The sequence below is a fragment of the Neolamprologus brichardi genome, chromosome 18, assembly GCF_056152115.1.
Source record: "Neolamprologus brichardi isolate AB-2024 chromosome 18, ASM5615211v1, whole genome shotgun sequence".
Taxonomy (NCBI): Eukaryota; Metazoa; Chordata; class Actinopteri; order Cichliformes; family Cichlidae; genus Neolamprologus; species Neolamprologus brichardi.
Window position 1 is genome coordinate 21,873,450 of NC_142121.1, and position 12,962 is coordinate 21,886,411.

The 12,962-nt window shown below is 39.7% G+C and overlaps 2 protein-coding genes across 2 annotated transcripts; one reads left to right on the forward strand and one right to left on the reverse strand.

The window, feature by feature from the left end:
• Positions 1-5: 5 nt before the first annotated feature.
• cdc20 (cell division cycle 20 homolog) lies at positions 6-3,819 on the forward strand. Its single transcript, XM_006786503.3, has 11 exons — positions 6-113; positions 471-681; positions 773-912; positions 990-1,086; positions 1,167-1,292; positions 1,631-1,827; positions 1,938-2,032; positions 2,133-2,370; positions 2,511-2,636; positions 3,141-3,258; positions 3,354-3,819. The coding sequence occupies exons 1-11, from the start codon at positions 6-8 to the stop codon at positions 3,530-3,532; spliced, it is 1,635 nt and encodes a 544-aa protein (XP_006786566.2). The 3' UTR covers positions 3,533-3,819.
• Positions 3,820-4,742: 923 nt separating this feature from the next.
• elovl1a (ELOVL fatty acid elongase 1a) lies at positions 4,743-8,121 on the reverse strand. The gene is made up of 8 exons (XM_006786506.3): positions 7,840-8,121; positions 7,192-7,285; positions 6,805-6,995; positions 6,628-6,708; positions 6,422-6,478; positions 6,221-6,326; positions 5,966-6,105; positions 4,743-5,839 (listed from the first exon to the last, which is right to left on the reverse strand). Exons 2-8 carry the CDS (start codon positions 7,250-7,252, stop codon positions 5,531-5,533), a joined length of 945 nt encoding a protein of 314 aa, XP_006786569.2. The 5' UTR covers positions 7,253-7,285; positions 7,840-8,121; the 3' UTR covers positions 4,743-5,530.
• Positions 8,122-12,962: the final 4,841 nt, after the last annotated feature.

Consider the following 12,962-nt stretch of genomic DNA (forward strand, 5'->3'; position numbering starts at 1 on the left):
ATCGCATGAGCGCTCTGTGGCATTTAAACGTCGTGGCGTCATACGCACGAAATTCAAAATCGAGAGAGAGACAAGAGTTTGTGCTTCTCTGCATTTCACGTTTTCTCGACGAGGTGAGGTCATTGTGTTGATTTTGAAATTGCAGAAATATACCTTTAAATTCAATCACTAGTTTTAAGTTTATTTTGTTTATACGTGAAATCATTTTAAATCGGTTAAGCGATGGTGCTAACGCCTTTTTTTTTTATTGGATTCATGCTACACAATCGTTTAGCTTGGTCACGTTAAGCTAACGTTCAAAACAGGAATAGAAGCATAGCGAAGTTTTTCGGACCAGACTTACTTTTTAAATAAAGACATTTTTTGACAGATGCTATCCTAGCATTAGACTGAGCATCGTAGCTGTCAGTAAGCCTTTATACTGTTTCAAATCAGACACGGGCTTACTGTTTATCTGTTGTGATGTCCAGGTCTATGAAAACGTAGATAAAATGGCACAGTTTGGGTTTGAGAACGACATCCACAGCATCTTGAAGCTGGACATGCCGATCACAAACGCTCCCATGGCGAGGTGGCAGAGAAAGGCGAGCTCATCAAACACATCCGCCCTGAGCGGCTTGTCGCCGGGAAAGTCTGCTAATGTGTCCCTGAGCTCATCAAAAACACCAAGCAAAACGCCAGGTAGTGTATTTGTCTGCATTTATACTCGTATGTCGGGGAAAGCTTTGCAAATGTTAACCACTGGGAAGTTTTGTTTTTTTATGGGTCATAGGCAAAAACAAGAAACAAACCCCATCCAAGATGGGGGGTGATCGCTTCATTCCCACCAGAAACAGCAAGCAAATGGATGTGGCAACTTTCCTGCTGACAAAGGAGAATGAGCCAGCGGACACAAACACATCAGTTACATCAGTAAGTTGTGTAACAAACACTTAAGCTTCTATTTGTACAAGTAGGATATCAATCAGTGTGGCTCTCTGTGTCTGAAGGAAACCCAGAAAGCGTGGTCTGTGTCACTGAATGGATACAACGTTGAAGATGCAAAGATCCTCCATCTTGGAGGGAAACCACTTAATGCACCAGAAGGTAGAAATATGTGCATTTCATAAATATCTGCTGTATTGAAGGCAATTCTTTTATTCATTGACGCTCTGTCTTGTTTACAGGCTACCAAAACAACCTAAAAGTCCTCTACACTCAGACAGCAACCCCTGCCTCTATTAAAAAGTCCAGATACATCTCTTCAACTCCTGACAGGATCTTGGATGCTCCTGATCTTAGAAATGATTTCTGTAAGTTGGGCACTTAAGAGGATTTTACATCTCCATACAGTTGACTTTATTTAATTGCAAAGAATCTTTAAATGATGCCACAAAATTACAGAAAGGCAGAGAATGGACTCTGTCATGAATGCGCTGCAGCATTTGAGAGAGAGAGAGAGAGGGAGAGAGCTCGATATCTCAGAGCAACACCATTCCCAAGTTGTTTTCCAGTTTATATATGTTCCAGTTTAATAAATAGGAACCCAACTGGAATTCAGTGTTGCATAAACATCCTAGTTTGGTAAGTGAAGAATACTTTAACATGTAATATTACTTTAGGCTTTTTTTTCTTTTTCTCCCCCCTCTAGATTTGAATCTACTTGATTGGAGCAGTAGAAATTTTCTCGCTGTTGCTCTTCATAACAGCGTTTACCTGTGGGATGCCACTCAAGGAGACATCATTCTTCTCATGAAGATGGAGCGTGAAGAGGACTACATCTGCTCCCTGTCCTGGACTAAAGAGGGAAGCTACCTAGCTGTTGGCACCAGTGACTGCAAGGTTCAGGTCCGTGTGGAGATCATCGTGCCACTTGAGTTCAAATGAATATGGGACATATCAGAACATGTGTTTTATATATATATTTTTTTTTATAAATTGTATTGATTTCCATTTAGTTGTGGGATGTTGAAAATCAGAAGCGCTTGCGCAGCATGGCCAGCCACACAGCGAGGGTTGGAAGTCTGAGCTGGAATGACCATGTTGTTTCCAGGTAAATATGTTTCTCCTACCAAAGACAGTGGTGATATCTCCCTAGTGTTTTCCATTTTTGCACTCAAGTGTGCGTTCTCCTCTTTCACCACCCCCTGCAGTGGCTCCAGATCAGGACACATCCACCACCATGATGTGAGGGTGGCAGACCATCACATCGGCACCCTGACTGCTCACACACAGGAGGTGTGCGGCCTCAAGTGGTCCCCTGACGGGCGATACTTGGCTAGTGGAGGCAATGATAACTTGGTGTGCATATGGCCCCGTGCACAGGAGGGCAGCGCTGGCAATGACAGCCAGCTGATCCGTTGCTGGAGCGAACATCAGGGAGCAGTCAAGGTGAGCAGCAAACAGAAGTTCAATATGCTAACTTTCTCCTTTTCAGTTTCCTCTCCCTTCCTGCTCCTCATGAAAATTTAATGAAGGCTGATGTTTAAATATTCTCGTTGCCACTTGTGTATGCTTTTCCATTGTTCTAGGCTCTGGCCTGGTGTCCATGGCAGCCCAATATCCTTGCATCTGGAGGTGGTACTAGCGACCGCCACATCCGTATCTGGAATGTAAACAGTGGCTCCTGTATCAGTTCACTTGACACTCAGTCCCAGGTAACTGCATCCTTCCAGGGATGTCAAACTAATTTTACATTGTGGGCCACATACAGCTCGCATTGTTCTGAAATGGGCCCGATCAGTAAAACTCAGTTTTCTGGCAGTGTAAAGAAGTTTAAACATTTAATCCCTGAAATGTCTTGATATAGTATAAAATTTCAACAGCGTATCTCAGTTTTTCTATATTGTAAAATAAAGGTCTCGCAACAGATTTCAATAGTTGTAGAGGATTAAAATGAACATTTCTGTATTAATATTTAAGTATAGTATTGAGCTACTATAGTGTGGAATATATGGCGATGTGGAAGGTCTTTATCAATAGGGAAAGCTGGTTCAAGTTCAAAATCTATTCTTTCACTTTCAATAGCTGTCCAGTGGGCCTAAATGGAGACTTTGCTTGGCCGGTTCTGGCCCTGCACCCTGTTCCACACAGTTCAGTTTTAATGGTCATTCCCACTAAAATGTGTTTGTCTACATGTCTCATCCAATCCAACTTTTCAGATCTCATCCCTGGTGTTTGCACCCAACTACAAGGAGCTGGTCTCTGCTCATGGATATGCCCACAACAATGTTGTTGTCAGGAAATATCCCTCTCTCAGTAAAGTCGCAGAGCTCAATGGTAAACAAGTCCCGTCCACATAAAGGCACATCCAGTGAACTAAGAACCTGCTGTTCCTTCTTTCTCCTGGTATAATTTGTTTATTTTTCTTTAAGGCCATGACGACAGAGTTCTGAGTTTGACTCTCAGTCCGGACTGCTCTACTGTTGCTACTGTTGCTGCAGATGAGACCATTCGTCTGTGGAAGAGCTTCGAAATGGATCCCGTTAAGAAGAAGGCTAAAGAGAGGATGGTGAAATCAACCAGCAGCGTCATTCATCAGTCCATCAGATAATTTGCTTCAATGAGATTTTACATCTGTTATGAGTTTGAGTTATTTGCGATATTTTTTTTTTTTTCTTAATTTATCCACAATAAAGGAAACCACCTGGTGTTGGTCTGTGATGCTCCAGTTGGTGGTTTAAAGTGTTAATGGCCTCATTTTTATTTATGCAGGTCTGCTGTTGTGTGTACAGTACTAGTGATTTTTCAGTAAGTTTTTAAAATGTATTTATAGCCTAGTTTTTTTAATCAGGATGTTCTGTATACCTGGGTTATAAATAAACACTTTACCACATCTGCTTTCCTTTGTGTTGCTTCATGTTGTCAGGACCAGTTTAAAAGTTTACTGGTGGGTTGTTTTCAAATACATCCTGCTTATGATGTAGAACTAAATCTGCTGTTCATTGTCAGACTAGAGCTGGCTTTTGTTACATCACAAAAGTTGATCTATTATAACGGATCACTTCCCTCCTGTGATTCACGTTTTGTCTTTATTTTACCGTCTTCTAGTATGGGCTGAATCTGCTCTGTTCTGTAGTGTTGGTTGATAAAATGCGACTAACTTTGCAGATGTGTCTCAAGTATCTAAGGCCAAAGGATGTATTTCATTGAATTTTTTTCCCCACTTAATGTAAATACAAATGCCCAACTATTGCCACAAGGTGGCTCACTCTGAATACAGAACTGAGTGCTTGCATTTAAGTCACATGCAGAATTTCCTTAAAATATTTGTCATCATATTGCAAAAATAAGCTGGGTTTTTGCTGTCATGTACTTTTTTTTTTTTTTTTTTTTTTGGATGTGCAACTGCAGCTATGAGTACAGATTATGAAAGCTCGTGTTTATAAATCATTTGCTTTTAGAAAGGTCCCATAATGTTATCTTTAATTGACCAAGAGTTAAAACCAGCATAAAAGGCCCAACCTCTGTTCCTCAGAGGGCACATACACGTTAAAACAGGGGTCCTCAAGCCCAGTCCATAAGGGCCGGTGTCCTTGCAGGTTTTAGATGGGTCCTTGATCCATCACAGCTGGATTAAATGGATAAATTACCTTCTCAACATGTCTTGAAGTGCTCCAGAGGCCTGGTAATGAACTAATCATGGGATTCAGGTGTGTTGACCCAGTGTGAGATCTAAAACCTGCAGGGACACCGGCCCTTGCGGACTGGGATTGGGGACCCCTGCGTTAAAGTAATCAATAGCAGCAAACATTGATGGGTTTCAGTATATTCATACTTCTTTAGTTAGAATTCAGAAACAACAGCATAGAAAGCCTATTAACTTAAAGCACAGTGTGCAAAGAGAACAGACCATACAGAGTTGTAAAACTCAGACTGGATTAATACAGATGAACATGCACAGCAGTGTATGTGCACTTTAACAACAACACAAAACTGTAATATACAGTATAACATTGCTCTCCCACAACTCTTAAAATTGAAATTTAGTTTAGGTGTAACACTTTTCAGTCAGTGCACACCATAACTGTTTTTCAAGTTACACAGACCTTTAAATTTAGTTTTATTTCAAAGATAAATTAAAAAAAAACAAACAAAAAAAAAAACAAACTTAAATATTTGACATTTACAGTGAAATTCCTTTTTGGGGGCTAACAAATAATTGCAGTTATTTACATGTTCTAGTCTTGTGTGAAAACTGTGCCGTACTCCCAAGCAACAAAGCCCATGTTAGCAAAAACAGCAGTGTGGGTCGAGCCCGAGTCGAAGAATACTATCAGTGACAAAAATAAGCACCAATCTTCATACAGTATTCATCACAGTTACAACTTACAAACACAACGTGGGCAGGTAGAGATTACCATTCACACCCCAAGAACACTGGATGTGCTTTCACAAAAGACTAGATTTACAAAGAAACTGCAGTTTAGATGAAGCATACTGAAATTGATGTCAGTCCAATATGCCAGTAGATATGAATGCTGAATTTAATGGTGTTAATTCGAACTAACAGTCTGTGAGTCCTTCTCATTTTCCAGGCAGGGTCACAGAGTTAGACTTCCTTGACTTTGCCCATGAAGATTTTGCCGTTGGTGCAGTGGTGACTGTTGCCATTCTGAAGGTGCTTTCCGTTGGCCACCACAGTGAACGGTTCGCTGGTTGAGCCGTTCTGTTTTGATTTTTCGGGCGTGAGGGGAAGTCTGTTGCCTTTTATGTAGGCCTGCACCCAAAAGTGGGAGAACAGGAGGAAGAATAAGACCCCATACATCCAGATCAGGTGGATCCACAGGGGAACTTGATAGTCACACGTTTCCATGAAGTAGTATTGGCTGATATGAATGGAGACCAGAATGAACTGCGTCTGAAAAACAACCACCCCTCACAAACATTAGTTTTTGTAAAACAGTTGAGCTGTAGCCAAAAATCAGATATGCCATTTATTTGAATTTGTTGCTGTGGAAAATACAAAAACAACAAATCAACATACAAGCTGGATCGCGGTCATGTACTTCTTCCACCACAAGTATTTGTGGAAGCGAGGCCCTGCAGCAGAGAGTGCGTAGTAGGTGTACATGATAACATGGACTGTTGCATTCACCATGGCATGGAAGGAGCCCATTCCTCCAGCTTAAGAAGGGGGGTAATAAAAGATTATGTTAATGTACAGATGCAACATCTCACAGAAGAGTTGTGCTGGTCTTGCACTGTCAAACAATGCGATTACATGCATTAGTAAGCTCACCGGGTGTCAGGGTGACGCCCCACCACCACGTCCAGGGCATAAAGGAGTGATGGAAGACGTGAAGAAATGTGATCTGACCTTGTTTCTTTCTCAGCACAAAGAATACCTGCAAAAGCACAGATGGGATCAGTCACGGTTAACTGATCAAAAGGCCAAAATAATAAGGGGAAGATTTAAAAAAAAAAAAGAAAATGCACCTACTGTGTCAAGAAGCTCAATGAATTTGGAAAAATAAAACAGCCAGGCCACCCAAATCATCTGTGGAAAGGAAGAGGGCTGTGATGTCAGATATCTGACACTCAATCAGAAATAAAATAAATTACATTTAAAAAACCCAAGCCAAACAAAAAAACAAAAACGTTAGCTTGAGACAATGAAAGCTCCCCTGTAAAAATTTACTGACTTACCCTAAAAGCCTGTGGGCTGGTGGAAGGGTCAATAAGGTCACATCTCCATGTGAAGGTGGTGGCCCATCCAGACATCATAAACTAAGTGTTAAAAAAAAAACAAAACACACCAGCAGCTTTTAGCATTGTCATCACACCTGTAGTAAAAGAGAGCAAACAGATACCTTTTCGTCTTACCTCATACACTATGTAGGCATTCAACAGAACCATGGAAACATTGTAGATTATCATGGCGGTGTTGAGGTGGAAAGGTTTGCGATTTGCCATCACGCGAGGCCCCACGTACACGGAGAAGGCAACGTAACCCAGGAGGATGGTCGTCATGTGCACGGGGCTCTGCATCAGAGGGTAATCTCTGACTCTGGCATCTGGAAAACACATACAGGAAACACAGGCATGTTTTAGTCATTGCGTCATGGTTCCATACTGGAATATCTGGGTGGGTCCACCGGCACTTCAGGTCATACATACTTTTGTGCTGTTTCACACCTGATGATGATGACAAAATAAAATGTTCTGATTTGAGCAGATTGTAGGTGTGAAGAGAGAAATGAAGACACTTACCAGTTCTTGATTGTAGATAACTGTGGAACTCAACAACGCTTGTTATAGCCTCTTGCAGCATGGTGACTGCTTCCTCTGTACCCTTTCAAAACACCTGGAAAAAAAAAAGAACAGTACAAAAAGACAAAGAGTCAGAGAACAAGAGATGAAGCGGAGCTGAAAGAGGTTGGTTGGGCAGGTGAGCAATAATATGACTGCTCAACCTGCTCCCTCACTGACTGAACAAACAGGAGACAGCTGTATAGCCTCAACAAACACCCCTGAGTGCCCTCGGGTCCAATTTTCCAAACAGATATAAAAGGAAAAAAAGAGAGCGAATTTAAGTACTTCTTTCACAGCTCAAACTTTTTAAAATAAGTCCTTCATAGATATTTTGGGCAGAATTGTGAAACATGTGATTTCAGATGACAGGTTTTAAACAATGAAATGCTCATTGGGACTAACAGAGCAAGTCAAACAGGTGAGGCAAAGAACTTGGCCCATGTGGCCAAATGAGTGAATGAAATATGAGCAGATCATGAAGCTCAGGCAGTAAAATTGTAGAACGAGATGAGATCATTTATGTTGTTTTGAACTAGATCAAGCTTATTCTTCAGTTTTGACAAGAAGCCAAATGTGAAAAGCTAAAAGGTGTAACAAGTGACTCACCCTCTGAGCACTCCTGTATGCGAGGAAAGCAGCTCCTCAGCCACAGCCGGCAGCACTCAATCCAGTGAATCCAACAGATCTGCGACACCCGTGAGAGCGATCAGGCAGAAAAACCAGAAGCATGAAAGGATTTTCCGTGGGTTGAAGCCTCCAGCTGTCCTCTGATGTATGATATTTACACAATCACACAGAAAATAGACCAACAGTAGCTAAAATGCTTTAAGGAAAGACCGATAAAGAAACCGAGAGAGATGAGTAAAAGTGACAGAAGAGCTATGACAACTATGGGACTGGGCTCATTCAGCTCAATTTAAACCCCATGGCTCTACTTTGTAGTTTCACAACCACACCCTGTTTCAGTGCTTGGCTCCACCTCTCTGTCCACACCGAGACTGCCTGTGATTGGACTGCCTCATCAATAAGTGGTGAAGGCGATAGGGTGAAAGAGTTAAAGGCCCCCTGCATGAGACACCTAGAGCCAAAGGCGACTACCTCCATTGTTGCTTAATAAGTTCATTAAAATGCAAGAAAACAAACAGAGTTGTGTGAAAAAAGTGAACTGATATAAAAATACAGATTGCCAAAAGCCATGAAATAAATAAAGTAAAGAAGTACATGAGGATAAAGTAATAATGTCATTCTTCATACTTGATTTAGGTTAAAGGTTGGAAACCCACACAATACACTTACAAACCTAACGACACATTTGGATTTGCCCAACCCTTGCAGCTATTTGACAGGCCCTCTGGTGCCTCTGGTTTTACCTGTTCCCCAAGCACCGGCAATGTAGAGGCGTGAGGCCTGGATAGTGTTAGAAATTTACTCGGCACCACAAGATTAGACGGAGAGGCAGGCAGGAATGAAAGGCATCCGTGCACATGAAAGAGGGCGAGAAGGAAGTGGGGAGAGGGAATCACTGCTGTCTGTTTACATATTGTATGACACTTTAACACTAAGTGCACTCAAGTGAAAGCATGAAAACATAAAGTGAAAAAAAAAAGGTGAAATTCTTTTGGAAATGCAACGCATTGTGTCAGAAAGTAAAGACTTTCCAACATGGGCAGTTTTAGTTTCAGATAGAGCCCCTTTAAAACTCGACAGGTGGCTTCCTGAATGTGCCATTCACATTCATGGTAGGCACCATATTGTAAGTGTAATATCCTGATCTTGTTAACATATTAACAGTTCAGTTTCACCCAGAGACAGGGCTCTTACAAAAGTGAAGGACTTCTTCTAAAAGCATGCTACATTTATGGGCGCTGTCAGTTTCACATGCAGGCAGAACTCTATGCAATGACACTTATATGTTAAATCATCCATGCATTGGTGGAAATGTGACAAAACCTTGAACTTAAAATGATCATTCAAACCAAGTCTAACTGTGCAGGGTGAGAGCAACATGTTGCTTATTGGAGTGTTTTTGCCCTTTTTAAGCATAAGCTGACATGAATGTGAGACCTGGTGTTTTTGTCTCCAGCGACGTGGTCAGCTGTTTTCCATTGCTGCCATATTCCTAAATAATACAGCACACTCCCTGTCCATCTTGGTCCTGTGACTGTTAAACACTGACTTTAGTTTATCGCATATGAGCTAACAGACCGGCAAACAAGCTGACATTCAGTCCCACTGCGCAGCGCAGATAATAGTTTCCCTCACTTAGCCAATTGTGGAAAATTAGGCAGGATGGGCCTCATCTGGATGTGGAAAAATGAATGAATGGTGGTGGGGGGATTCTTTAAATTCTCAGCTCTGTGCTTTATGTAATAGCAGTGAGGATTGCTTAAGAAATCATATGGTCGCCCATGCTCACAAATTCTCTCTTCAGTGATTCTGTCATTTATGGAAGCCGGCACTCCAGAGCAGTTTGTGCTGAACAATCGAGTTCACGAGTGGTTAGCAGTGACCGAGTTATGTAATTCATTACGTTTATGTATAAATACCCCAACATTGTCATTTTGAATCCATTGCTTGTTTGCAGCCCATCTAAACAAAACTGCAGAGACTTTTTCTTCTCCCCTCCCCATGTATGTAAAAATTCAGGTTTGTGATACTGATCATATGTGTGAAAAGGTTTTTTCTTTCTTATCACTGTTTTCTTACAATAAAATCACTCATCTGGCAACTGTTTTGCTAATAACCGAGACAGGTGCCTGTCTGCAATGGAAGATAACTGGAGTCTGTGATCTTGAGTAACATTTCAGTGGCAAGTTTTATGTGAGGAATTTCAAAAGCCTGACAAAACTTTTTCATATTGTGGGTATTCTAGAAAAATACATTCAGTGCTATGAGTTCAAGCTTGGTTTTATTTATTAATTGTTTTGGATTTGATCATGGAAACAGCATACAGATTGTAATTTAGAAAAAAAATACTATACAAAATACTGCAAAACACATTATAGTCTCACTTTACTTATTCTGATTCCCTTTACATATAGAAAAGTATTTAAGTTGGACTTTTAATAAGTTATTGCAGGTGTCTGACCCTATAAATGTATTTATTTTTCAATTTTTGATCTTGCATTTAAACGTTAAAGCCTTGAAAACTACTTTATTGTGCAAAACTAACTGAACCAAGAAGCCACACCGAAAATCTTTTGAGATCATATGTTCCCATTCACCTGAGTTTGGACAAGTAAGTGCACTCCCAGTGAAAACAATGACTTAACTTTATAATGCTTCATCTAATCCTTATGTGAATAAAGCCTGCATCAGCAGTAATCAACATGCCAAGAGAGGTAAACACTCTTTCAGGGAATCACCATGCAGAAGTCTAATCTGTTTGCAGATTATTAGCTTGGTTTTGAGGAGGAAGGGCCATCATTCATCACTCTTAATTTCTTTTTCTTTTTTTTTTGTCTAAAGGGGGTAAAAGTGCAAGACAAGACACACGTCTGGTGTGTGATTGCTTTCTGAGTTAAAGAAGAAGAAATTCAAAATATGTGTGTGTTGTACATTTATGACTGTGCGTTTGTCTTCCTGAAACTGTCGTTTTCAATCCCTTCTGCTGCAGACCTAAAGGATAAGATGTTTCTTTTTTCCAAAAGAGTATAGAATAACAAATAAATTACATAATGTGCAGCAAGAAGTTATTCAGACTGACTATGTGTTAGAGCTGTATCCCTGACCAAACTAAAAAAAAGATCCCCAAGTTGCTTTTTGTCTGTCAAGAGTCAAGTTTTGCAATTATGTTTTTGGCATTTAAAAAATGTTTTCTGTTTATTTTTTGTATCACTTTGGTTCTCGTGGGATTTTATTTCACTCCGAGGTCTTTCTCTAATCTTTCTGTCTAGACAAACACAGTGACACAATGTTCCTTTGGCCTCTCAGCATTTAGTCCTCATGTCTGGAATATTTATACTGTCAGAGTTTAACTTGGCAGGTGTTACATAAACATTAAGCATGTGTAGTGTTATCATCTGAGGCATGGCGTCCTTGTTTGAGCAGGAGCTCATTTGCAATCCTCTGCTGAGATTTGACTTTGCAAATCATCTTTCTGTGCATATAGCTTACAATAAAAAAATAATAAAATCTTTATCTTTATTTGGTTCATTTATAAGGATTAAAAGAAAAAAGAAATGTGAAAGGATGTAGGTTAAAACTACAGCTTATTTAACACCTACACTTATACAAAAAAATCAACATGTAAGTAAAATTACATCTTTAACCAATTGAAATATAGAATCATGATAAAAGAGAAAAAGCAACGATACAAGAGACCATTCATAGTTTCACATCCAGCTATAGTTTAACCTTTTATAACCAGAGCATCTTCACACTAACATTTATCACAATACTAAATTTTTGTATTTGTTTTTTACAACTTTTTTTTTAACAGTTTCAGTTTGCTACACTTAAAATCCAGTTTTCTCTTGAGTTCCCATGTCCACATTGTTTGAACCCGTGTTTGCACAAATTGCTGTTTTGCTTTTATGTAATTCTCAGTTGTGGCTATTTTAGGAGGATAAATGGCTCAGGTCTTCAAAACACAGGAGAAACAGGAGAAACAGTGACACTGCATGAAAATTAATGAAGCCAGCTCAAAAAATTCCTTTGGATTAGTTTTTATGATTTAAAACACACGTGCAATTTAAAAGCAAAGTAGCAAATAACAGTTTTTCTTTTCTCTTTTTTGAGGAGGAAATAAGCTGAAAGGAAAGGAAATAACAAAATATTTTATTTTATATACTTTAAAAAACTTTTTTTTACAGTCTTTTCAAATAAAAACTTACATTTAACCAATGCCTTTCACCTGTTATTTTTCATATAGTTTACATTGTAATATTTATTCCTACTTAGAGCACTTGTTTTCTAAAAAGCCAAACAAACTAAATAATAAAACCCCCCCTAACAACAACAACAACACACACACACACACACACACACACACACACACACACACACACACACACACACACACACACACTTATTTTCATATCTTAGTGAGGACATTGCTTTCCTTGGCCCCTTACCAAAACCGCAACCATCAGAAATGAATACCTAACCCTAACCTTTACCCTAAACCTTACCATAACCCAATTGTAACCCTAACCCTAAAACAACAAATTTTGAGCCTCAAAAACGCTTTCAAATTTGTGAGTACCGGCATTTTGTCCCCAGAAGTGACTGTTGTCCCCACAAGTATAATGGGATACTAATTTTTGGTCCTCAAAAAGATGTTTAAACAAGTACATCCACACATCCACACACACACACACAGCGGAAAACAACAACAACAAAAAATATCTGGTCTTCTTTGACTGAATAGATGACAGAAAATATAAAGACATTTAGAGTTTTTTCTTTTGTGTTCCATGACTGTAGCAAATATTTCTTTGTATTTGTACTAAGTATGACAGTGCAATGACAATAAAGAGTTATCATATCTTATCTCATTATCTTAGCTAGATAAATAAATAAAAAGATCAGGATGCAATGCAGTAAATCTACATAGATATTACCAAACAACACCCATGAGCAGAGCGGGACATCTAGCGGCGTGAAGGAGCTCTGCAAGGGATTGACAGCGGCACAATTCTGGCTTCAGGAACAGTTACATAAACTTTGGCAGGTGATCGTCTCCTGAGTCACACCTGTGCTCAAATCACAGCATAATGGTGATTTTC

What these genes read in the sequence shown, in the direction of transcription:
- cdc20 (XM_006786503.3), top strand. Translation starts at nt 6, where the DNA reads ATGAGCGCTCTGTGGCATTTAAACGTCGTGGCGTCATACGCACGAAAT. An exon ending in ACCACTTAATGCACCAGAAG is followed by an intron (nt 1,087 to 1,166) that starts GTAGAAATATGT and finishes TCTTGTTTACAG; the next exon opens with GCTACCAAAACAACCTAAAA. An exon ending in TGATCTTAGAAATGATTTCT is followed by an intron (nt 1,293 to 1,630) that starts GTAAGTTGGGCA and finishes TCCCCCCTCTAG; the next exon opens with ATTTGAATCTACTTGATTGG.
- elovl1a (XM_006786506.3), bottom strand. Translation starts at nt 7,252, where the DNA reads ATGCTGCAAGAGGCTATAACAAGCGTTGTTGAGTTCCACAGTTATCTA. An exon ending in TTATCTACAATCAAGAACTG is followed by an intron (nt 6,996 to 7,191) that starts GTAAGTGTCTTC and finishes TGTGTTTTCCAG; the next exon opens with ATGCCAGAGTCAGAGATTAC. An exon ending in ACATGACCGCGATCCAGCTT is followed by an intron (nt 5,840 to 5,965) that starts GTATGTTGATTT and finishes GTTGTTTTTCAG; the next exon opens with ACGCAGTTCATTCTGGTCTC.